At 34.9% G+C, this 24,669-nt stretch overlaps 1 protein-coding gene across 3 annotated transcripts; it reads right to left on the bottom strand.

The window, feature by feature from the left end:
• Positions 1-8,554: 8,554 nt before the first annotated feature.
• LOC18052087 (U-box domain-containing protein 21) lies at positions 8,555-13,200 on the bottom strand. Of its 3 annotated transcripts, none has more exons than XM_024191329.1 (6): positions 12,861-13,200; positions 11,470-11,511; positions 11,322-11,381; positions 11,116-11,178; positions 10,536-10,616; positions 8,555-9,646 (listed from the first exon to the last, which is right to left on the bottom strand). In XM_024191329.1, the coding sequence occupies exons 2-6, from the start codon at positions 11,503-11,505 to the stop codon at positions 8,657-8,659; spliced, it is 1,230 nt and encodes a 409-aa protein (XP_024047097.1). In that variant the 5' UTR covers positions 11,506-11,511; positions 12,861-13,200; the 3' UTR covers positions 8,555-8,656. The 3 variants fall into 3 exon arrangements, with proteins under 3 accessions (XP_024047097.1, XP_006448118.1, XP_024047098.1); XM_006448055.2 differs by having other exon boundaries at positions 12,872-13,200; XM_024191330.1 differs by lacking the exon at positions 12,861-13,200 and adding an exon at positions 12,828-12,858.
• Positions 13,201-24,669: the final 11,469 nt, after the last annotated feature.

Below are 24,669 nucleotides of genomic sequence, written 5' to 3'. Positions count from 1 at the left end.
TAAACAAAATTTATATCAAACATTTACACATTGTTGTACATACATAATTTATTGATATTATAAAATATATATATCTACCAAAATATTACACATTTATACTATTAAAGTTTTAGATATATATATATATATATAATATTATATATCGAGATTATAAAATATACATATCTATCAATATTTTACACATTTACATAATTACATTATTAAAGCTCTAAATGTATATAAAATTTTATAAATAAAATATTGTGTTTATATTTATCTTTTCAAAAAATAAAAATAAAAGAGAGAATCATCTCTAATATTTGAGTTTTGATAATAAGAACTTACAAATTATTTTAAAATAAAAAATATAATCGGGTCATTGATCAGGTAAATAGATTATGAACTTTAACACTAACCCGACACGGAAAAAATTGTGTCGACCCGGACCCAACCTATTTAATAATCATGTTAAATTCGATAATACATACTTATTTATTCGTGTCGGATAATCGGATCGTGTCAAATTTTGCCACCTCTACTTGATACTTCCGCTTGCAAAGACCTTTTTTTTATGAATCAGACAAATTTGATTAAAAGAAAAATAGGAAAAGAAAAGTAGAAACTGTTATAAAGACAGAAAAATACTCGAGCATTTGACAAAATTCAACGTCATTTGCATGAGTGCAGAATCCTGGATAGTTGAGATGGGCGGACCTATTTGATGTAAATGAATAGACTATGCCTTTATTTAAGAATATGCATAACATCAAAGAGGCTGATGTTATTATACCACCTAATAATGCTGTCAGTGGGCCGGACCCAGGACATTGGGCTACAATGTGCTGCCGACATAGCCCTAGCATGACTCCACAAATGAACCTTACTTCAGAAAATGAATTTGTATGGATACATCCATCACGTATCTCAGTATCCCCACACTGACACAATATTTCCTTTGAAATTAATAAAGGAGGTGTAAGCGGAAACAACTAAATGGGGATATGATTGTTTTATTGTCTAAATTCTTGATTTGTATTTGCAGTCTTATTATAAGATATTTTTATTTTAATGGAAAAATAAAATTTTTTTATTTTTATCTTAATGATAAAATGTCAGAATGGAAAATTAGTTTTTTTCACTGAAATATCCTCATTAAATATATTTATTTTCCATTTATCTATTAGATATCGCACTAAAATTTTTCTTTATCTCAAATTTTACTTGGTATTAAATACTTAACATACATTTAATTTGAATTTAAAAAAACTCTTCCATTTATTAGATAACAACTTTTCACGTATAAATATTATGTTAAATTGTAAAAAATAATATTATCAATATTATTTTTCATAAAATATATATCAAATGCTTACTTTACAAATATTTATAACGTATAAAAAACTATTATACTAGAAAACACTATAAATATATACATATTCAACCTTGAAGTATATAACACTTTCAAGGTCATAAGTGCAAATATTTAAGATGTTTTGAGTTTATAATAACTTACCACTCATACTTAGACATAAAAAATAATATGTGTGTGTGTGTGTGTGTGTGTGTGTGTGTGTGTGTGTGTGTGTGTGTGTGTGTGTGTGTGTGTGTGTGTGTGTGTGTGTGTGTGTGTGTGTGTGTGTGTGTGTGTGTGTGTGTGTGTGTGTGTGTGTGTGTGTGTGTGTGTGTATAATTGTGACATATGCATTCAGACCCATTTAGATTTCAATAATGTTCAAACCACATTCAGATTTTAGATTAAAAAAAAATGCTACATGTATTGTGATTAAGAGTTAAGAAATGGTAATGGATGTTTATATTCTATTATTTCAAATGGAAGCAAAGCAAAATTAGGTACATAGTTGGTATAACTTATTTGAAGTTTCATTTCTTTAAATAAAATTATTCAAGTAAGAATTTTTACTATCAGAGCTTATAAAAATAGAACCTTTATTCATAAAAAAATATATTTGATTGTTAATGAGAGATTTTATTAAATATTATAAAATTATTATAATCAACAAGTATATTGAAATTATACTATGAAATGAATGGAATAAGATAATAAAATAAATAATTTTATAAAAAATTCCCAACAACTTTCTTTAAAAAATTCAAAATTTGAGATTTTGCATAAGTTGATTCCCAAGAACTCTATTTTAATGCTGTGTTTACTTGCTGGAGTGGGAGTGGGGAGTATGGATTCCTCCCACTCCAGCGTTTACTTCCTCGAAATGGGAAGAGAGTGGGAATCCCACTCCGTAGGCCCCACCCATTTTTGGAGTGGGGAGTGGGAGTGGGACTCCCATTGGGGGAGGTGGGAGTGGGAATCCACTCTCACCTCTACCTTTTTTACCTTTTTATTTTTTTAATTTAATTTAATATTTTATAATTAATAAAAGAAAATAAATATTATTATATTTATTTGAATAATATTATTATATTTAACTAAATAATAATTTGTATTGATTTTAAGTTAAAATTATTTTAAAATAATATTATTATATTAATAGAGAATTAATAAATATAATATTATTGTATTTATTTTAAAAATAATAGTACTATATTTATTTAATAATAATAATAATAAATATTTTATTCTAAGAAAATATTAATTTTGTACTAAATAATATTATATTATTATTTTATATAATAATAAATTTAATATAATTATATTAAATAAAATAAAATAATGTTTCATTTTATATTAGAATTAAAAGTAATAAAAAATGTGATGTTCATAATTAAGAATATTAATAATTATTATAAATTTACAAATATAATAAAATAAATATTTATTCATTAAATATATTTTTTATTAGCTTTGTAATTAAAAACTATAATTCTTTAAATAAGGATAAAATTATAATTTGAAACTATTTACTCTCAATCCAAGACAAAGTAAACACATAAATTGGATTCTGATCTTCATTCCATACTTCCATTCCAGTGTAAGTAAACAACCTACTCCCACTCCCACTCCACACTCTCAATCCTAGGATTCCCACTCTTCAGGATTCCTACTCCAATCCAAAAAGTAAACGCTACCTAAATATAACTAAATAATACTAAAAACAACTTTTGAAATAAAATAAATAATTATAATTATTAAATAAGTCATGGCACTCACTCATGCACCCCTTGCTAATCGCATCGAAATTTTGTCGTCGGTTCCCATAATTGTTTTATTGGAATAAAGTATGATAACTGAACATTGCAAAATTGTGGTGAATCATGCAACTAAAATTTTCGGTCCAAGTTTTTGGTCAATTTTTCTCTTCGCTTTATTAAACGGGGCCCGGGTAGCCGCCGGATCTTGACCAAATAGCACAGTCATGTTCCATGGGGCGGTAATCGTATGATTTTTATTTTTTATTTTTAAATGTACTAATATTTGGAAATAATAATATATCTACGCTTCCCCAACGCCAAGCACATCTAAATATGTTTTAGGAATCTGATCTATAATCATATAGGGCGTGTTTGGCACCCAGCATTACACCTCATTATAATCTTGTATTGTATTAAATTAATACAATACTACGTTTGGCGAAAATTAACACAATATTAGACCACATAAAATTACTATTGTAATACATCAAATACCACATAAAAAAAAACTCGTGGGGGAGTCGGAATTACGTCTCACTGTGTTAGAAGGAGAAAAAGAGGAAAAAAAAAAGGAAAAATGAAGGAGACGAAGAAAGGAGAAATGTCCGCAACAAGAACCAGATGTCCACAACCACCATCTCCGACGAGCATGACCTCATCCCCGCCGCCGCAGGTGCCGATTCCACCGGAAAAATAGCTATTCAAGCTCTAGAAAATTGCCATATTCTTTCACATACTATGGCGTCGGCGACGAAGGCATGCAAAAGAACCCAAGCACCAAAACCATCGAAGGCGATCTTAAAGACCCAGCAATCAAAGCCACACAACTCTCCGACAAATCACCCAAAGGGAACTTATAAGAAAAAGAAAGATAAAAAACAGAGGAAAAGGAAAAGAATGAAAAAGGAAACAGAAGAAAAAAAAGGAAAAGGAAAATAAAGAAAAAGAACATAGAGGCAAAGAAAAAAAAAACAAAGAACTATGAAGTTCTGAGAATAAAACTAAAAAAGAGTTTTTAAAAGAGAAAGATAGCAAAAACGTTGGTTGTAAATATTGTTGTATTACTTGAATTATTTTTAACAATCTATTTTGTTGGTTATCGTACTACAGCTATTATATTATTTTATAGTATGTGTAATTTTTTAATTTTATTATCTTAAAATGATTTTTAACTTAATCTTGTACATTTTAATTATTTATTTATGTTATAATATTATTTGAAGGTTATTTGATTAAATTATTTATTTCAATCTTTACGAAGAATTATGATTTTTTTTCAATGTTTATACCAAAAAGATAATATTAAATTTCTAAAATTTAAGAATTCTATATTTAGTATTTTTCTAACTACTAATAAATGTTATTTTATAAATATATAATTTAAATTACTCATTAAAAAATTAATATAGCATAGTGTAATATCAAATATTTATTAAAAATTAATACAGTGTAGTACCAAACGTTGTACAATATTATTATAATACAGTTCTAATGCAATACAGCATAATACAATACACTTGCATTAAAATAATGTAACACAGCATAATACAATACAGTGCGCCAAACGCACCCATAGTGCGTACAACCATATAAATTTTCATTGATGGAGTTAAAAACAGTGATTTAGTACTATAACAATTTGTACAATTTTTGTTTTTTTTTTCACATTCACAATTCAAAATTAAAAGCCCAAAAAACCGTTTGGTGCCGGAGTAAAAGAGTCTAGAATGGTAAGCAAAAGTTAGAGGTAATATTTGGTATTTGGGACGAATTATGAGTGTAAATGTGAACCAATGGCATGACGAAACACCTGGCAAGAGGGGGTTAAAAAGCAGAGCAATTTGACCAGCATGTCAGGATAGCTCAAAGCAAGCCAGCAAATAAGCCCGTTGAAAATAAGGGCAGTTTCAGCAAAACACGTAATATCAAATGGCATAATTGGAAACTAGATTTTTCGCTGGTTGGAGGCGCACGTGAACAGTGCATGCCATCATTTGTAAAATAAAAAATATCTCACTTTTGCTAAATGCAAGGAGACAGTGGAAGGAGAGATTCCTAGGATGATCAGTGAGCGGCTGCCACATTAACTATCCTCTGCAGTGGTCCAAAAGACAGTAGGCCCACTGGCTGGAGAGGTTGCCACATGTATAAAATAATAGGCAAAAGGGTGGCTGATGGTTCTTTGCCTCTTACACCTAAGCGTGTCACCCAAAGGAGGGCAACCAATCAATGAGTGCCACGTGTTTGAAACTACTAAAATGCTCCTCAAGCACACTCCACAAAAGCTCAAGGTTCACTCTCAAATGGGGACAAACTTTCGTCACTTTAAAATTTGCCTCATCTTCTTCACAAAAGCATACTTATCATTTTTAATAGCTTTAAGATCCACTTTTGACCATGAGCAGCTCCTCAACATTTAAAGTCTAACTTGAGTGTCGCAGCGTGATCGCCGGTCATTGCTAACTCCATCTCTAACGTCAAAATTTGCCCTGTTTTGTAGATTTCATTCAAATAAAATTTGGTGGCCTTCATCTTTATTTTCATCTCATCTTTGTCCTCTTTTCATCACACACTTAGATCGCCTAACTATCCTCCCCATCTTTAGGAGAACACTACAAACATAGCAAGGCAGCATCCAACGTTTGTCTCCTTTTCACTATTTTATTGTTTTTATTTGGATCATCCAAAATCCAGGTAAAACATTTGGTATTTTCCTTTTATATTGAGCCAACTCTTCCCATTTCCCATTCTTTTGTTTCAAAATTCTATGGTCAATTCTATGTTACGTTGACTACTTTGTGCGTAAAGATGAGCAAGCCCAATGAAGAGTTGAATGATCAATGACATAAACTCTGTTTGCATATGATCAACTCTTGATTATCCAAATATTATGGTACGTGATGTGTCATTTATCAAGTAATTAAAATATAGTAATGATATATTTTGTCCTAGATATTATTGTATGTGATGTGTCTCATTCATTAAGTGGTTAATAATCTTTTACAAATATTATTTAGGTTAAATTCTATAAATAAAAATTTGGAATATGCAACACTACTCTTTAAAGTGACATACAAATAAAAATATATTTGTCATAAATTTATAGGATTGTAGTAATTAGTATCTTTTTTATTATTTTTTTGTTATTTAAGCTGCAATAAAACATAATTTCTAACTATGAAAATAAAGTTGATTGTATTTACTAGATATGAAATTTAAATAATAATGTTGACAAAAAATAAAATATCATAATTTCGTTATATTTATTTTTTTTATAAAATTTTCAGTGAACAACTACTTTAAAAAAAAAATCACTCTAACTTATAAACCACAGCTACAAAATACTTATCACACACTTTACTCTTTAAAACCACAACTCCCAATATATTTACACCAAAACGTGTCTAAAATAAAATTAAAAAGTGTGTGTGTGTGTGTTTTTTTTTTATTGCTTATACTTTATACCATTTTATTTTATTTTTCCAGATTTAAGATCTTATTTTGATTATCATCAGCATAACTACCCTGACCTGTTTGCATTCAGTACAAAAAGTGAAAAATTTCAAAGATTAAAATCGGATACTACTGTGTGTGTATATTTATATATTCAAATAACCCAAAAGTACCATATGGGTGAGGATCAATTTACTTTAATTTTAGACGTGAAATTAATAACACGAATAATCAACCTTTAATTCCACGTGAATCCATTTGCTTCAAATATAAATTTGATTTAGTGAATATATAAGATTCACGGTTGCTCATTTATAACTGTTGTGCTCCTATTTAATTTTATAGCTACTATATTGTGCTGATAACCGTCCTGTTTTACCGAACTATTAGTGTTATTACGTTGTTAGTGCCAATTTTGTAATGTTGTAGTTTTTAAAATAATTGTCGTTAATTGTATTATAAAAATAATCAATTATGAAAAGAATCAGTTAAACATTTGTTAAAATTTATTTTAAAAAATATTGTGAATTTTAAAAACATTCTTACGTGTTTAATAAATCTTACTGTTAAACAACTATAAGAATATAAACGACTAAATTGGATATAATAATAAATAAAATATATTTAAACATTTATGAACATGTACATAAAATATTTTTTATTATGTACATATATTAATTGATAACAAAAATAAATATTTTATATTATTAATTTTTTTAATTATTTATCTCAATATAATAATAATAATAATAATCATCATCATCATCTTTTTAAAGTTAACGATTTTACTTCTCAATTGTAAAGATAATTTAGATTTTTATAATATATATGAGGATATAAATGAAATTGTATTAAGTATAAAAATAATTCTTAAAATTAGATTTGAAAAATCACTCATTCCTTTCTTTTCAAAATTTGCTTCTAGACAATGTGATTTTGCTAAAAGTGTGTTTTTAAAAAGTTTACCGAACACCAAAATTAACTTTTATCTTTTCAAAATCACTTTTAACCCTCCCAAAAATAATCTCAAATGTACCATTATTCTGCTACTTGTACAATTTGTAAGTCCATTAGGACAAAGCACCCTTCTAATATCACAATTTAGGGCCCCCTTTTTTTTGTTAGTAATTTCTTTAAAAACTTATTTTTGGTAATATTAGTCCATCATTCTGAAAAGTAAGAATGAGTAGTTTTTTAAAATTTTAATTTTGAGAATTTTTATACTTAATTCAACTCCATATACATCCTCACATATATTATAACAATTCAAAATTATCCTTATTCAATTAGAAAACAAAATTGTTAAATTTAAAAAGATTATTAGTATTATTCTAAAAAAAATTATTACTATTAACAATTATATTGAGATAATAAAAAAATTAAGTTAAAAAATCCATTTTTGTCATTCACATTCTTATATTAGTTCAATAATAATATTTACTAAATAGACATGATTGCTTTAAAAAATCATAATACTTAAAAAAAAATTACTAAACGTTTAACTTATTTTTTTACAACTGATTATTTATAATTACAATAAACAATAATTATTTTAAAAGCTGAAATATTATTAAACTGGCCCGTCGTAAATATATGCGTGATGTATATATATGAAAGTGTAGGGCAAATTTCGACTCTTATTTAACATATAATTTCAAATTATGCTTTGTAGATTTTCAAATAATTGTATATCAGCTTAAATTTCTTTCAACCACCCAAAATAATGTCTGTGGATAGTAATATTATTTTAAAAATCCTAAAGGCTACAACATTTCAATCACAAATATACTTTTAAGTTAGAAATTTATGTTGAAGGATTTTTCCCTCATAACATATTAGGAAATTAAATGATACACAATATTACAAGACACTTTTATTCATCCCAACTTCATGCAACATCAAACACAACTTAAAATCTTGAACATTCAAATTCGAAACACATAACTTCAATCTATTTTTCGTTTTTCAATCAAGCGATAAGAATAAACATGTATAGAATTTGTATGAAGTGTGCTATATATGTTTTATCTGTGTTCTTTTGTACAATATTGAACTGTATAAATTTTGATGGAAAAAAAAAAAATCTCTAAATCCCCTTGAAATTGGTAATCTTGAATCAAAACGGCCTTTTCGGGGATTTGAAATCCATGGAATCAATGCACTCCCATCTAGCTCTATGAAGATTCAACAGCTTTAGCAACTCAGTCACCTGCCCCTTTGTCTTGTCAGCACAACCAACTTGCAAAAGCAACAACAGCTTCTGAAAGGCACCCACTTGAAGCGCTTCGACAAAAGCAGTTTTCTCTTCTCTTTTTTCATTCTTGCATAGCTTCCACAGAATGGAGACCGAGAACTCCGTCTTCAAATCTGAAACTCGCAGTATTTTCTTCACAATAACCGGGAATATTAAAGAATTATTGTAGGCCTCTCCTCTCCCATAATCACTGCTGCAAAGTCCGTCGAGAACACCCAAGGCCTTTTCGCATAGGCTTCGTTGCGCATCTACAAGTGTTTCTAACAGCAATGAAACCAACCCCATGTCGACAAATTTTTGTATTGGTTTGTCAGCGACAGAAGTGGATGTGATCATATGATAGACGACGACGAACAAAGCTTCAGTAGCAGTGGGGCAAATGGGCTCTTTGATCAGCTTATATAGCGATTCAATGGCTCCTTCAATCTCCAAAAACATGTTAACTCTTCTATGATCCGAAGAAATGAGCTCTCTCAACACCAACACCGTGTTTCTTCTCCTTGACAAATCTCCGCTCTTCAAGAACCAGACCATGCAGTGCATGGACGAAGCTGATCCCAAGTAAGTCAATGCTTCCCCCGCAAGCGGAAACAGCAATGTCAAAGTCGACAGTATTTCCTCCAAGACAGAAACATGTTCATCCAAACACGTTTTTGAAAATGATTCAAATGCTGCTGCCAAAACACTTACAGCTCCGTAATCCACAATGCACCTCTTGTTCCGCTCACTCTCTTTTATCCATTTCTTGATCTCTGCCACCAAATCTCTGCCCCCAGTTTGATCTTCACTTTTACAAGCTGTGGTGATCTTAGAATTGATCTCCAAAACCTCAACCGAACTTATAGGAATTCCCTGCGTCGGGATTCTCTCTTTATGTGGAGTGAATAAAATATAGAGTTTTGATAACAAATAGAGAAAATCGTAGGTAAACAGAAAAAGAAAAGAGACACATTGTGGATCAAATGTCCATGGAAAATGAAGAAAATGGGAACCAAATCTCAACAAAATATATCTAGAAACCCGATATGTGAAAAAGCAAGTTTAATCATCTCTTCTTCTAATCCGAAAGATATCCATCTATATCAAACAATCCTTAAACCCCTAAACATTTTAGATCAATAAAGAAATAAGACGAATCCTAACAGTTCATAGAAACAAGAGGCAAAAGCAGACCAGACACAAACTCCCTCCCAAAAGCTACCTATGCTTTTTCTTCATTTCAACTAAGACACAATTACTTGTCTAGCCTTGATAACCATAAAAGAGCTGAACAACACATCTTTATAAGGTTTTAGCGTACTTCCCTTCACCAAAGACAACTATTATCTAAAAGTAATATTAAAGATGAATTCAGGATGACCCATATGATCTTAAGTTATTTGCAGTCCAATTACACTTCACAGTAAAGGAAAAGAGTTTTGGCTTTCTTCCCTATCCCAAAAGGAAAAACTTTTTTCAAAATTACAAATAAACTATTATCTAGAGCTTAAACAGAGCAAAGGGCTTTTAGCAAAATGCATTGTCGAATGCAACCACTAAGCCAATCTCCCTATGCATTTAAGCAAAGAAAGCTTATCTTGGCATGCCCCTTCATTAATAAGTGGAAAAAACAAAATAAATTATATCATTGATCACCATAAAAGAAAAACCATAAGAATACAATGCATTCATGGAAAGGTGATCAAGCAAGAGAGATGTTGGAAAATTTTCCAAAAAAATATAAACTAGGTAGTTATCATACCAGCTTGGCATAGCCTTCACTCTTTTCTCGTTGAAGGTTGAATTTTGTTTGTTGATATAGAAGGCTAGTGTTTACTTTCACCTGAAATAAATAGAAAATGTGCATCAATTGCATAAATCTAGATTTTCAAATTCATGATTATGCTTGTATATGACTACGAATAAGTCATCACCAACTTGCTTATTTCAGCTAAATATTACTCTGCATTATGCACAGACATACAAACTTGAAGGACTTTATAGAAGACTCCTACATTTGCTTGTCATATAATAATGTTTTATTAGAATTTCCATATAAAATAGTAGAATCTCAACTATTTATCTTAGAATTAGTAAAAATAATCATAATAATAATAATAATCTTAGAATTAGCACATTTAGCATATAACTCATCATGTCTCAGTTCAAAAGCAACAAATTAAAGTGTATACCATATTTGTAGCAGCTAAAGTAACAGATGTTCGACCATCATTACATGTAATCTTACAACAATAAAAACTTACATTAGTTTAAACATTGTGAAATAGTTTAAATATTGTGAAATATAATGTAAATGGAGTTACCAGATAATCATGACTAACCTCTTTACCCTTCAAATCCTGAGCTTTTATCTTGATCATTTCTGCTGCCCACAAAAGTTCTTCCTACAAAATATGATGCATTTATTAGGTCCTTTCTGTTATCAGTGAAGTAAAGCATTGAAAGATGTGATAAAACAAGAAACAAAAATCTATTACAAGATCATCACCAGCAAACCAATTTTAACTACTAATATAACAAAGTTCACCTCACAGCGTTCCTGGAAAAGCCTCAGAGCCACCCATGCAGACTCCACCAGCCACTTTGCCTAAAAAAAGGAATATAATTATATCGAACTCAACTTTAAAAAAAAAATGCCAACAAGAATCACACATGTAGAAAGGTTCAACACTAACCAAATTTATTAGACGTACATGGCGCTTTCCTGGCATTGTAAGCTGCAAAATTACGTGAACACACAAGTGTAAGTTAAAATTTGAGGAAACACTTCTTTTCTTTTTTATAAAAGATAAATCCAGGCTGCATGAGGAAACAAATAAACAAGCAATCATGATAACAGCACCTTATAAGCAATAAAACACCAATACATTTTGGTGCTTATTTATAGGATTACATCATCTTTTTATGGTTTTACCAGACCTCAGTTGCAACTTCCAGTGAAAAAATGAAAATCAGATCTCAAGGTGAATAAGATCACTTGAAGTTATTAGTATCTTGTGTATTCCATGCATCCTGCAATATCTCCCTTCTCTTTCTCTCTATTACTCTCTCCATTCCTTACCAGCCATTTCCTTGCTTCGCCAATTTCTTTTAAGTAAACCAATGTATCAAACAGTTCCAGAAAGTCTAACCCCAAAAGCAAGCAAAGGTATAAAAGCCACGGAAAATCCTGAAATCAAACTTTTCTTCAACATTTTTCCCGTCTAAATTCTTACACACAGAATTAAATGGGTAAAAAAACCCACAAAGTTCACAGAGTAGATTGCAGCTGCTAATAGGCCACTTTTGAATTTATGATAGTAATGCCACACAGTAAGCTAACAATGTACAAGAGAATATAAGCACATTGAACCTAGAGTAAATTGCCTAGGCCAGCTTACCAAAAGCTTAATCAGCTCATTTCATGTAAAAGCAATCCAACCTCAAACTAAATTATAGGCAATTTCATTCTTCTTCCAGTCAAATCTTTTCCCTTTATGATGGAATTGATGTTTAATTCCAAAATTTTACCATAACGGTAACGCTCCTAAGTTTAAATTTTACATACATGAGATATTTATTCCAAATTTTGGTCAAGACAGATACGACTGGTCTTACTAATCGATCAAAAGCACAAAACTGAAACAAAACACAGTAAGTTAAATACATGACACAACACGAAACACTTAAGACACATGTAAAATCTTCCTCTATCCTCGTGTTATTGCAAGCACACTATCCAAATCAAATTTCAGCAAAGTTGAAATTTATTATATCTGTCCTGAGCTGAACTCAGGTCCATTGGCTGTTCACCAAGCGAATCCCAAACATACTAATATTCAAGTCAGCAGAGCTAATTTGCCAATTGTAGACTGACAAACTTCCAAAACATAAAACCATAACCCACCCAGCAAAAAACTGACAATCAAATAACCATTCCTATTAACAAAATTCAAAATCTCAAATTCACTTCACTCTTTTAACAATTGAGTAATAAACCGATACCAATAATCTTGCATATCAAAGTAAAAATAAAATATATTTCATCTCATACTTTGGAATTTTCGTAAGCACTGAAAAAAGTTACAATGTATTTACGCTGTATTTTCACAAGCTACGGTTTCCGTTTTTCCACTCCCGAAGACATTCCTCCGTCATTATTTACACTGTATTTGAGGTAGGGACATTTTCGTCGGTCTGTTCAACGGAGCGATGAAGAAACCATAGAGAGAGTGGCAGTGTTGTCAATATTGAGAATTTCATAGGCTGAAAGACAAAAAGGGAATCGAAGATAGTGGTGGGGTCAGGGTTTCAGGTCCTATGTTCGGTTTTCGCGTCGAATTTTTAAATTCTCTTCCTCTCCTTTATCGCCGTCTTCTCTCTTCTGTTTTCATTGATTCGGTCCGGGTGATTTCGGGCCTGCTCGGATTCGGATAACTACTTATGATTTCTCACAGGGACATAACTTTTCCTTTTATATCAAATAATTCTGTTATTACCAGCAAAATTTGACACAACATGAATAAAATGCATATGCGTCGTTGAATTTAACAATAATTTATGCATGAGTTAATATGATTGTTTTTATTTTGGGTTAGAGTTAAAATTCTTAACTCATTTATCCAATCAATAATACAATTATATTTTCTATTATAAATTAATTTATAAGTTTTTATCATCAAAACTTAATTATTGGACGAGATTTTTTTTTTTTTTTGGAATGGTAAACGTATAAACAGTATTTTGTTTATAAATTTTTTTATATATTTAGAACTTCAATAATACTAACGTGTAATGTATTTGTGGACATATATATTTATAATAGTAATATATAATATTATTCACACATATATAATTAAAGTTTCAATAGTGTAAATGTGTAATATTTTAGTAGATATATATATTTTATGATATCAGTAAATCATATATACATTCATACCTTATATATACATCCATACATACGTACGTACGTACATACATATAGCTTCATATATATACATATATATATACCTAAATAAGAAGAGAAGAGATTGCTGGTTGCTTATAAAAAGGGATGAAAATGTGAAGAATATGGGATGAAGAGGAAATAATTAGAGAGGAGGAACGGAAGACAAATGTTTAGAAAACTGTTGATGCGAGATTCTGGTTACCCTCTCGATCACGACCAAGATCTCTCCTCAACCAACTTTACCACGACCAGGATCTCTTCTCGTAAGGCTTCTTCTCCAGAGGTTCCTGCGTACACAGAAATAGGTTAGAGCACGCCGGTTGTTTTCTCGGCGTAAACCCTCCGATGCTCAAGTCGGAAATGAAGTTTTTTCGTTCCTGGGAACGTTAACCACTAATCTTATGGCTTCTTTTTTGTACCGATTATTCAGTGCTCTCTTTATCTTAGTTTCAATGTAAAAAATTCTAACCCTTTTACCTTCGTTGGCTACCTTTTTATAGGCCTCTCCTGAATTCAGACCTTCCCTCCATTCTCGCCCGTTATCTTCCCACCTCTCGAAAGTATATGCTCCGCTTCTGTAATCGTGGGTGGTTACATGGCCTTCGTGCCTTGATTCTCGGGTTGGATAGCACGTCTCGCCAACTGTCGTTGAACGGGTCTCCTCACCTCAACCCTTAGCAGGAATGGTTTTATGCTTCTAATAGGAATCTGGCCTCGTGGATGGCATATTCGTGGACGAGCAGAACATTCCTGCTCCTGTTCCCCTGTTACCAGACTCTTACAAGATATACCTGTTCGCGGAACCCTGCTACTAGATATCTGCTCATCACGGCTGGTCTCGTCGAAGTACATCTCCCAAACACCGGTCCCCCAGTTTCTGGTGTTGGGTAACATAGTGAGCCGACAGTAGAAACTCGACAGTTCTTGCTTGTGCGGGATAGGAAAAGGGCTGCCAAGAGTCGTTTCACATTTAATTGTGGATGAGGTGATGTGGCAGAAATCTACCCCTCTATTTGAATTTCAAAACGACGGTTACGAAACTCTTGGGATTTGTGCCGTTAAATGCTGGCAGCCCAAGAGTTTGTTCCTCATTAGAAAACCCAAAACCCCCAAAAGTCCTTCATCTCACTCGACGTAAAAGCTTCCTTCATTGTCTCTCTCCGACTAAGTCACAACTTCAGGTATTATTTCTTTTTTCCTCGATCGTGGATAATTGTAGACAATTTCTTTTACGTTTTGCTTGGGTAGTGTTTGGTGGTGCAGTTCTGATTATAGTTTAGGAAATGTCAAAAGGTAAGGAGAAAGTCATTGAGATTGATGACGACGAGTTAGGCTTCTTGCCTAGTCTGATCGCCGATTCTACTTTTGACCCCGGGATCCCCTTAGAGCCCCTTAGACCTAGTGTTGCGACTAGTGCTAAGAGGATGTCTCCCCAAATAACCTCCTCAACTGGTAATAACGACGACGAGTGTTCTTCTGGTTCGAAAGACACTTTGAGTAAAGATCAGGGAAATGATTCTGGTGAGATGTCCTCACTAGGAACATCGTTACCAGATAGGAGGAGCACAATGGGAGGTAGAGCTCTATCACAGAATTACACTATTGATTTTATGTCGTGCACGACCACAGTAGATGAGCTAGTTAGTCTCCGGGCTAGATATACTCAATGGATTGAATTTAGCTCCTGGTCAACTGAACCCCAATGGGTAGCGGGTACTTTCTGGTCTGTCCATACTGTAGGACAGATGTTGCCAAAGCGAGCCAACAGTTGACGAGGTGAAGCACCTGTACCAACTAAAGAGCAGCCCCAAAGATGCCGGCTGGTATTACTTCTAATCTAGTATCAAGACCAGGAAATCTATAACTGATCTTCCGATTGGTGGCGGTGGGACTTGGAAGAATTTTTTTTTTTTGGGTCCCTAGGGTCAAGTTGCACAGATTGAAGGGAAGGATTACTGCGTTCCATACCGTTTCGTGGTCCCAGGTTGCCTACTCGCTACAGATGTCTTGTCTCCATTGTCGTTCTCATTTTGCTTATTTATCTCTAATAAAATATCTGCTCGAATTTCAGGTTCTTGGGGTGTGCACTATCCGCTTAAATCTGGGCCACTCAAGCGGCTCGAGACTATATTGGCCAATTCCTGTTCGCACCGAGAGTTGCTAACCACTTACAACTTGCTCGAATCTCGTTTGGTGTCCACTGACTCTGGGGTGGAGGATACTGTGATCGGGGCTCTGAATCGGAAACGTTCTGGACCTCATACTGCTAAGCATGACCAGAACAAGGACGCTCCCACTGCGAAGCGGGTGAACATTGTGCAGCAGGTTCTTCCCTTGAAGACTCTGCCACCTCCTCCTACCAAAGTCGGAGAAACTAGCGGAGCAGCCACTGATCCCGCTTCCTCTTCTCCTCCAGTCGGGCCGAGATCTCGTTTATCTGACAATCGAGCAGAACATTTGGCCCCATATATCAACGATTTTTCTAAACTCGTGAGCAAGAAGGACCTAGAGGACTTTGACGGCAGCACCCTGGGTGAACTGGTGGGGGCCATGCAGTATAGTGCTTTTCACCTCGGTTGCATGGCCACCTACTATAAGGCCAAGGCTGGTCGCTATGACTGGAAGATGAAAGAGGACATTCACTCGACGAAGACCAAAGCTGATGCTGCCGAGAAGAAAGCAGGGGACTTGAATATCGACAATTTGAAGTTGATAGAGCGAGAATCTCTTTCTCAAGCAAATGCCATTACTCTCGAGGATGAGCTGACTAAGGTCAAGGAGGATCTGCAAAGGCAGAAGGTTATGTACGAGGCTCAGCTCGAATCTCTTCGCGATTCCCACCAGGTTCAGGTCAAGAACTTGGAGAAGGAAGCTGACAACCAATACGACCAGGGACTTCAACATTCCTATCATTGCATCATGGCCGTCCTTGGGAAGCAGCACCCTGATCTGAAGATGGATGACCTTACAGCTGGTGTTGCTCAACACATGGACGAGGAGGCAGCGAAAGAGGATGTCGAAGAAGTGGAGCCAATTGCGGTTGATGAGGAAAACTCTCCTCCTCGCGCAATCCCTGCTGATGTTGGTGAGGGGAGTACCCCCCCGGACGCAACTGGTGATACCCTCCCTGCACCTGAGGTGGGCCAGCCAACCGAAGCTGCTCGGCTTACTGACCCGCCATCCTCTTGAATGTATCTTGTGTTGCAATGAACATTGTATGTGAAGGTTATCAACCTTGCAAGTTATTGACAGATTAATAATAATGTTTTTAATTGCTTTCTTGTGTTGTAGTTGCAAGTTATTTTTCGTTTGAGAGTCTGCTCGCCTTTGCTTGGTCGAGCAGATCCTGACATGCTTGGCTTCTGGTCTTGCCATAAGACAGGCTTTGAGACTTAGTCTTTGAATGCCTTATAAAATTTTTCAATGCTTAGGATTCTGCTCGTCTTCGCTTCGTCGAGCAGATCTTGACACGCTTGACTTCTGGTCTCGCCATAAACAAGCTTTAAGACTTGGTGAGCCTTTGCATGCCTTAGAAAATTTTTGTATGCTTGGGATTCTGCTTGCCTTCTCTTGGTCGAGCAGATCCTGGCACACTTGGCTTCTGGTCTCGCCATAAACAAACTTTGAGACTTGGTGAGCCTTTGCATGCCTTAGAAAATTTTTCAATGCTTGGGATTCTGCTCGCCTTTACTTGGTCGAGCAGATCCTAGCACGCTTGGCTTTTGGTCTCGCCATAAACAGGCTTTGAGACTTGGTGAGCCTTTGCATGCCTTAGAAAATTTTTCAATGCTTGGGATACTGCTCGCCTTCGCTTGGTCGAGCAGATCCTGACACGTTTGGCTTCTGGTCTCGCCATAAACAGGCTTTGAGACTTGGTGAGCATTTGCATGCCTTAGAAAAATTTTCAATGCTTGGGATTCTTCTTGCCTTAGCTTGGTCAAGCAGATCCTGGCACGCTTGGCTTCTGGTCTCGCCATAAACATGCTTTGAGACTTGGTGAGCCTTTGCATGCCTTAGAAAATTTTTGTATGCTTGGGATTCTTCTTGCCTTCGCTTGGTCGAGCAGATCCTGGCACGCTTGGCTTCTGGTCTCGCCATAAACAAGCTTTGAGACTTGGTGAGCCTTTACATGCCTTAGAAAATTTTTCAATGCTTGGGATTCTGCTCGCCTTCGCTTGGTCGAGCAGATCCTAGCACGCTTGGCTTCTGGTCTCGCCATAAACAGGCTTTGAGACTTGGTGAGCCTTTGCATGCCTTAGAAAATTTTTCAATGCTTGGGATTCTGCTCGCCTTCGCTTGGTCGAGCAGATCCTGGCACGCTTGGCTTCTGGTCTCGCCATAAACAAGCTTTGAGACTTGGTGAGCCTTTGCATGCCTTAGAAAATTTTTGTATGCTTGGGATTCTTCTTGCCTTCGCTTGGTCGAGCAGATCCTGGCACGCTTGGCTTCTGGTCTCACCATAAACAGGCTTTGAGACTTGGTGAGCCTTTGCATGCCTTAGAAAATTTTTCAATGCTTGGGATTCTGCTCGCCTTCGCTTGGTCGAGTAGATCCTGGCACGCTTGGCTTCTGGTCTCGCCATAAACAGGCTTTGAGACTTGATGAGCCTTTGCATGCCTTAGAAAATTTTTCAATGCTTGGGATTCTGCTCGCCTTCGCTTGGTCGAGCAGATCCTGGCACGCTTGACTTCTGGTCTCGCCATAAACAAGTTTTGAGACTTGGTGAGCCTTTGCATGCCTTAGAAACTTTTTACACAGTTACAAGTGAATGAAATTCCTCGACGTTTCATTAATTGCAGAATTCAACTTACATAAGAATGCATAGCAACGAGAACAAATTGAAATAATTTTAAAACATGAGCAAGTTTTACTGGAAATATTTCCTGAGGTGCACTGCATTCCATGGGTGTTTCACCTCGTGGCCATCCGTGCGAACAAGCTTGTAAGCTCCAGGTCCCACTACCTGCTTGACCTTATATGGCCCCTTCCAATTCGGTCCAAGCACTCCTTGAGTCGAGTCTTTGGTGTTCTGATTCACTCTCCTTAGCACTCAATCTCCGACCTTGAACTGCCGTACATTCACCTTCTGGTTATAATACTGAGCAACCCTCTGCCGCTAAATGGCTGATTGCTTCGATGCTTGCTTCCTCTTCTCAGTTAGCAAATCCAGATTCAGGCACATCTGCTCGTTGTTCTCCTGCTCATTGAAATGATCTGTCTGGTGCGTGGTCGTTCCTATCTCGACTGGTATGACTGCTTCATGTCCAAAGACCAAGGCGAACAGTGTCTCTCCAGTTGCTGTTTTGTGAGTTGTCCTGTATGCCCATAAAACACCTGATAGCTCATCAACCCATGCACTTTTTTTTGCTCCAAGCCTGATTTTCAAAAGCCTCTTGATCGTCTTGTTGGCTGCTTCTACTTGTCCATTAGACTGAGGGTGAGCAGGTGAGCAATACTTCAACTCTATCCCGAGGTTCTGGCAGAAATCCCTAAAGCTGTAATTATCGAAGTGCCTGCCATTATCCGTTATCAAGGCATAAGGGATCCCGTACCGACAGACCAGGTTTCTCTATACGAAGTCTGTTGTCTTCTTTTCTGTGATCCTGCTAAGGGCTTCTACCTAGGGGTGGCAATATGGGTCAGGATTCGTTTATTCGATTCGATTCGATACGAATTAAATGGGTTTGGATTTGAAAAAATTGATTCGTTTAATAAATGGATGAATTCGATTCGATTCGCTAATTAAACGAATCGAATGCGGGTTTAAAGATTTTGATTCGTTTATTCGTTTAGGATTCGTTTAATAAACGGGTCATAAACGAATCGAATTCGTTTACTATTCGTTTATTATTCGGTTAATTAAATTACTTTTGTATCCCTAAATTTATTTGAAAACTTTTTAAAATTTAGAGGTTAATATTGTAATTTTAAGCAAAAGCAAAGTCAAAGTAATCAAAGCAGCCGGCCCTAATCTTAATTCTTACATTTCACATCTCTTTACGACTTTACCTTCATCTCTTTCCCTTCGTCTCTTAGCAATTCAGGGTTGATTTCACAGTTTATCAACGTCACTTAACTAGCAAGCAGCAGTCACCACCAAAGTAAGCTCCACTTCTTTTTCTCTTTTTTATTATTTTTGCATCCAAGATTCCAAGTGCTAGCTTTTTCATTTCGAAAGATATGTTGTGATTTGTGAACTATGCATGCTTTTAGCTTTTTCCATCAAGACGATTAATTTCAAAGAGTCCATTAGTGTTAGGCTGTTAGCTTTTTTATTTTTTGCTCATATTCTTCAATTATGTCATTGTTAAAAATTTTTAAAATATATATATATATATATAATATTAGTGCAAGCTTTTTTTATTTCTTGCTAATATTCTTCAATTATATCACTGTTAAAAAATTAAAAATTAATTAATTTTAATATATATATATATATGATCTTTTATTCTTCAATTAATTTGAATTATTTCATTTATATATGTTAATAACATTTTATTTATTTGTTTTGCTGCTTTGGTGATGTTTTGTCATTAATCAGGGCCCTTAAAATAATTTTGAATTATTTTATTTTTAGGAGAATGGACACAAGCCAAAGTAATTCAGCCTACACAATTAACAATTCTAGTGTTGGAGATGATGATGTAAATGACATAATCGAACTGGAAGAAGAGATTGAAAAGGGTTTAAGGCCAGTGGAACAAAAGGCACCACGACAAAGGAAACTAACTTCACAAGTTTGGTCGTTGTTCCGTAAGGTTTCGGGAGATAAGTATCCGGACAACAAGCCGAGAGCGGTGTGTAAAAAATGCAGCATTGAGTACGTGGCTGTGCGTAATTCTGGTACAGGTAATCTAAGAAGACATTATGAAACTTGTGCAAAATTTAAAAAGCGTGATCCTGTACAAATGATGTTAGATCGTAGTGATGGACTGTCAACTCGTGTTCCCAAGTTTGAAGCTCATGTGTTTCGTGAATTATTGTCTTGTGCCATTATTATGCATGATTTGCCATTTCAATTTGTTGAATATGAGGGAATTAGAAGAATTTGGAATTATTTGTGTGATGAAGTGCCCAACATCTGTAGGAACACTGCGAAAGCCGATGTGTTAAAAATGCATAATAGGGAAAAGATAAAAATTAGAAGCATGTTAGAAGAAGCTCCTAGTAGAATATGTTTTACTACTGATTTATGGACTTCTATAACTACAGATGGTTATTTGTGTCTCACTGCACATTTCATTGATAAGGGATGGAATTTACAGAAAAAAGTGCTGAATTTTTGTGAAATGCCAACTCCACACACTGGGGTTGCTTTGGCTGAAAAAATATTGTCATTATTGTGTGAATGGGGTATTGAGAAAAGGATTTTTTCATTGACTGTAGACAATGCTTCGAGTAATGATGTTTGTGTTGTAATGTTAAAAAGTCAATTGAGATTAAGGAATGCTTTGGTGTGTGATGGAGATTTCTTTCATATTCGATGTTGTGCTCATATTATTAATTTAATTGTTCAACAAGGATTGAAAGAAATTGAGCAAGAAATAGAAAAAGCCCGTGAGAGTGTGAAATATGTCAAAGGGTTACAAGTGAGAAAAAGAAATTTTTTAGAGTGTGTTAAGCAAGTATCTCTAAACGACAAGAAAGGACTAAGACAAGATGTTCCTACAAGATGGAATTCAACTTTTCTCATGCTTGATAGTGTTCTGTATTACAAAAATGCTTTCCGTCATTTACAACTGAGTGATTCTAATTACAAGAATTGTCCTTCTGAAGAAGAATGGGAGAAAATAGAAAAGATTGGCAAATTCTTGTCTATGTTTTATGAGATCACATGCATTTTTTCTGGTTCAAAATACCCCACTTCAAATTTGTATTTTCCGAAGGTGTTTGCGGCTAAGGTTGCTTTGGATCAATTATTGTGTAGTGAGGATGTGTACATGAAAATTATGGCACAAAAAATGATCGAAAAATTTGAGAAGTATTGGTCTGATTTTTGTACCATTTTGGCCATAGCGGTCATCTTGGATCCTAGATAGAAGATGGCATTTATTGAGTTTGCTTATAGTAAGGTTTATGGTCAAAATTCGGAGGAGTTGAAACATGTTCGAGATAAGTTGTTTTCAATTTTTGGTGAGTATAATTTGATCACACCGTCTTCCTCCACTACATCCGTACTCACTCAAATGAGTGATGTTGGTTCAAGTGCGGGACATAATGACAATAGTCAAAGTACACTTAACCAAAGGACCATGGATATGTTCAAGGTATATTTACAATTTTCTTATTTGTTCATTGTAAGACTTACTATTTAGATGCTTGTTTTGAATTTTGACTATTCTTATTTCTTAATTATTTTGTAGGAGTTTGATGATTTTGATAACATGGATTGTAGTGCTTATATTAGAAAATCTGAATTGGAGCTTTATTTAGATGAGCCAAGAATTGATAGAAAGATTGATTTGGACATTCTAAGTTTTTGGAAAGGAAATGGATTTCGTTATCCTAACCTTTCTTTCATGGCTCGTGATATCTTGAGCATTCCTATATCCACTGTTGCATCTGAATCAGCTTTCAGTGTTGGCGGTCGAGTTCTTGATCAATTTCGAAGTGTTTTGAAGCCAGAGACAGTCCAAGCAATTATTACTACTAGAGATTGGAAGTTTGGAGAGATTGGTAAAACTTGCTCATAAAATTTATTTACTTTTCTTTTATAATATTATGTGCAATTTTTCTAATTAAGATTTATTTTTATAAAATTATTGTAGAAAATTTAGATGTCACTGTGGACCAACTTACTCAAAACATTATGAACATGAGCACTAATTGTGCTCCATCTGCAGAGAGTGTCAATGGTCCAAATGACAGTGTGTGAGTGTGGTAGGTAAAGTTTTTATCTTGTTTAATTATTATTTCCTTGAAAATGCTACAAATTTGCTATATATTTGATTTTTGAAATTTTACAATGATTATTATCAATATTGCAGCATGTTAATAGCATTTTATTTACTTTTTGGTGTAGGATTTTTGTTTTCAAGGTGACAAAGATAAATGAAGAGAATTAAAGAAATTACATTTCTTTATAATTTGAATTTGAATTATTGTTATTTGTAATATTAAGGATTTGTAATTTGGTATTTGGATGACTGTATAATATGATTTGAATTATTTGTATTTTCATATTTTGTTGTGGGATATTAAATTTGTGTTTTTTTTACTTAATTTTGTTTATTAATTATATTTTTCTAAATGAATCGTAAACGAATCGTAAACGAATCCTGATTCGATTCGATTCGTATAGGATAAACGAATAATAAACGAATCCGGATTCGGTTCGATTCGTTTATCAATTTTGTTAAACGAATTAAACGAATCGAACCGAATATTCGTTTAATAAACGAATCGAATCCGAATCCTGAAATTTCAATTCGTTTAATAAACGAATCGAATCCGAATCCATATAATTTTGACCCAATTCGTTTACGATTCGATTCGAATTCGATTCGTTTATTCGTTTTGCCACCCCTACTTCTACCTCTATCCACTTCGTGAAGTAGTCTATTGCTACTATTGTATGTGTTGCTGCTCCTCATCCCTTTGGCAACGGTTCGATCAGATCAATTCCCCATTGAGCAAATGGCCAAGGGGAGGCCATAAATGTGAGCTTCTCTGGTGGTTGGTTGGAGAAACTTGCAAAACTATGGCAGCTTACGCAGCTCCTGGTCTTCTCCTGCACATCCTGGTGCATTGTCGGCCAGAAATATTCTTGCCAGAAATATTCCTGCCTTAGAACCTTATGGGCAAGGGACCTCCCACTAGAATGGTTTCCGTAAATTCCTTCATGTACTTCTCTCAGTACGTAGTCCGCGTCATCCTCATCCAAGCACCGAAGGAACGGTAGCGTGTATCCTCGTCGATATAGCACCCCATTAATCATTGTGTACCTTGAGGCCAGGGCTCTGATCTTCCGTGCTCGCAGCTTATCTGGTGGTAATACCCTGTCTCTAATGTACGAAATTATCGAATCCATCCACGAGCATTTTTGTTCTATCTGCATCACCTCCAAATTTTACTCGATGCTAGGGCTGGTTTTCACCTCCAAAGGGACCGACTTAGGCATTTTCGGGTCTGTTACAGCTGCCATCCTGGCCAGAATATCTGCTCTACTATTCTGCTCCCTTGGGATTTGTATCACCTCAATCGTTTCGAACTTCCCCATCATCTGCTTAACTTTCTTCAAATACTGTTCCATCTTCCCATCTCTCGGTTGAAATCTTTCACTGACATGATTTGCAACCAGCTGAGAATCAGTTCTGATTTTCACCCTATCTGTTTTCATTGCCTTAGCCAATTCCAAACCTGCTATCAAAGCTTCATATTCTGCCTGATTATTTGCGGCTGTGAACTCTAACTTTACAGCATAAGAGATTTCCTCCCCTTCTAGGCTTTCTAAAACAATCCCCGCTCCAGACCCCTGCTCCCCTGAGGATCCACCCACTAACATCTGCCATACCCGATCTTCATTGTTGACCGTTGCAGCATCCGGCGGGTCAAAACCAACTTCGGGCTCTGTTAATTCTGCTACGAAATCGGCCACTGCTTGGGCCTTTATTATTGCTCGGGGTTTGTAATCTATGTCGAACTCGCTCAACTCTATAGCCCACTTCACGAGCCGACCAGAAGCATCCGGCTTGTGTAGAGTTTGTTGCAGTGGCTGGTTTGTTATTACCGAGACGGGGAATACTTGAAAGCACGGCCTCAGCTTTCGAGCAGCAACCACAAGGGCGAGTGCCCATTTCTCCAACGGTGGGTATCTGGTCTCGGCGTCGAGCAAGGCCTTACTGGTGTAGTATACCGGATACTGAACCCTTTCTTCCCCTTTCACTAGAACAAAACTTGTGGCATAATCTGATACCGCCAAATATAAGAACAACCTATCCCTATCCCT

Source organism: Citrus clementina, unplaced genomic scaffold (assembly GCF_000493195.1).
Source record: "Citrus clementina cultivar Clemenules unplaced genomic scaffold, Citrus_clementina_v1.0 scaffold_2, whole genome shotgun sequence".
NCBI lineage: Eukaryota > Viridiplantae > Streptophyta > Magnoliopsida > Sapindales > Rutaceae > Citrus > Citrus x clementina.
This window is presented reverse-complemented; position numbering and strand designations above follow the sequence as displayed.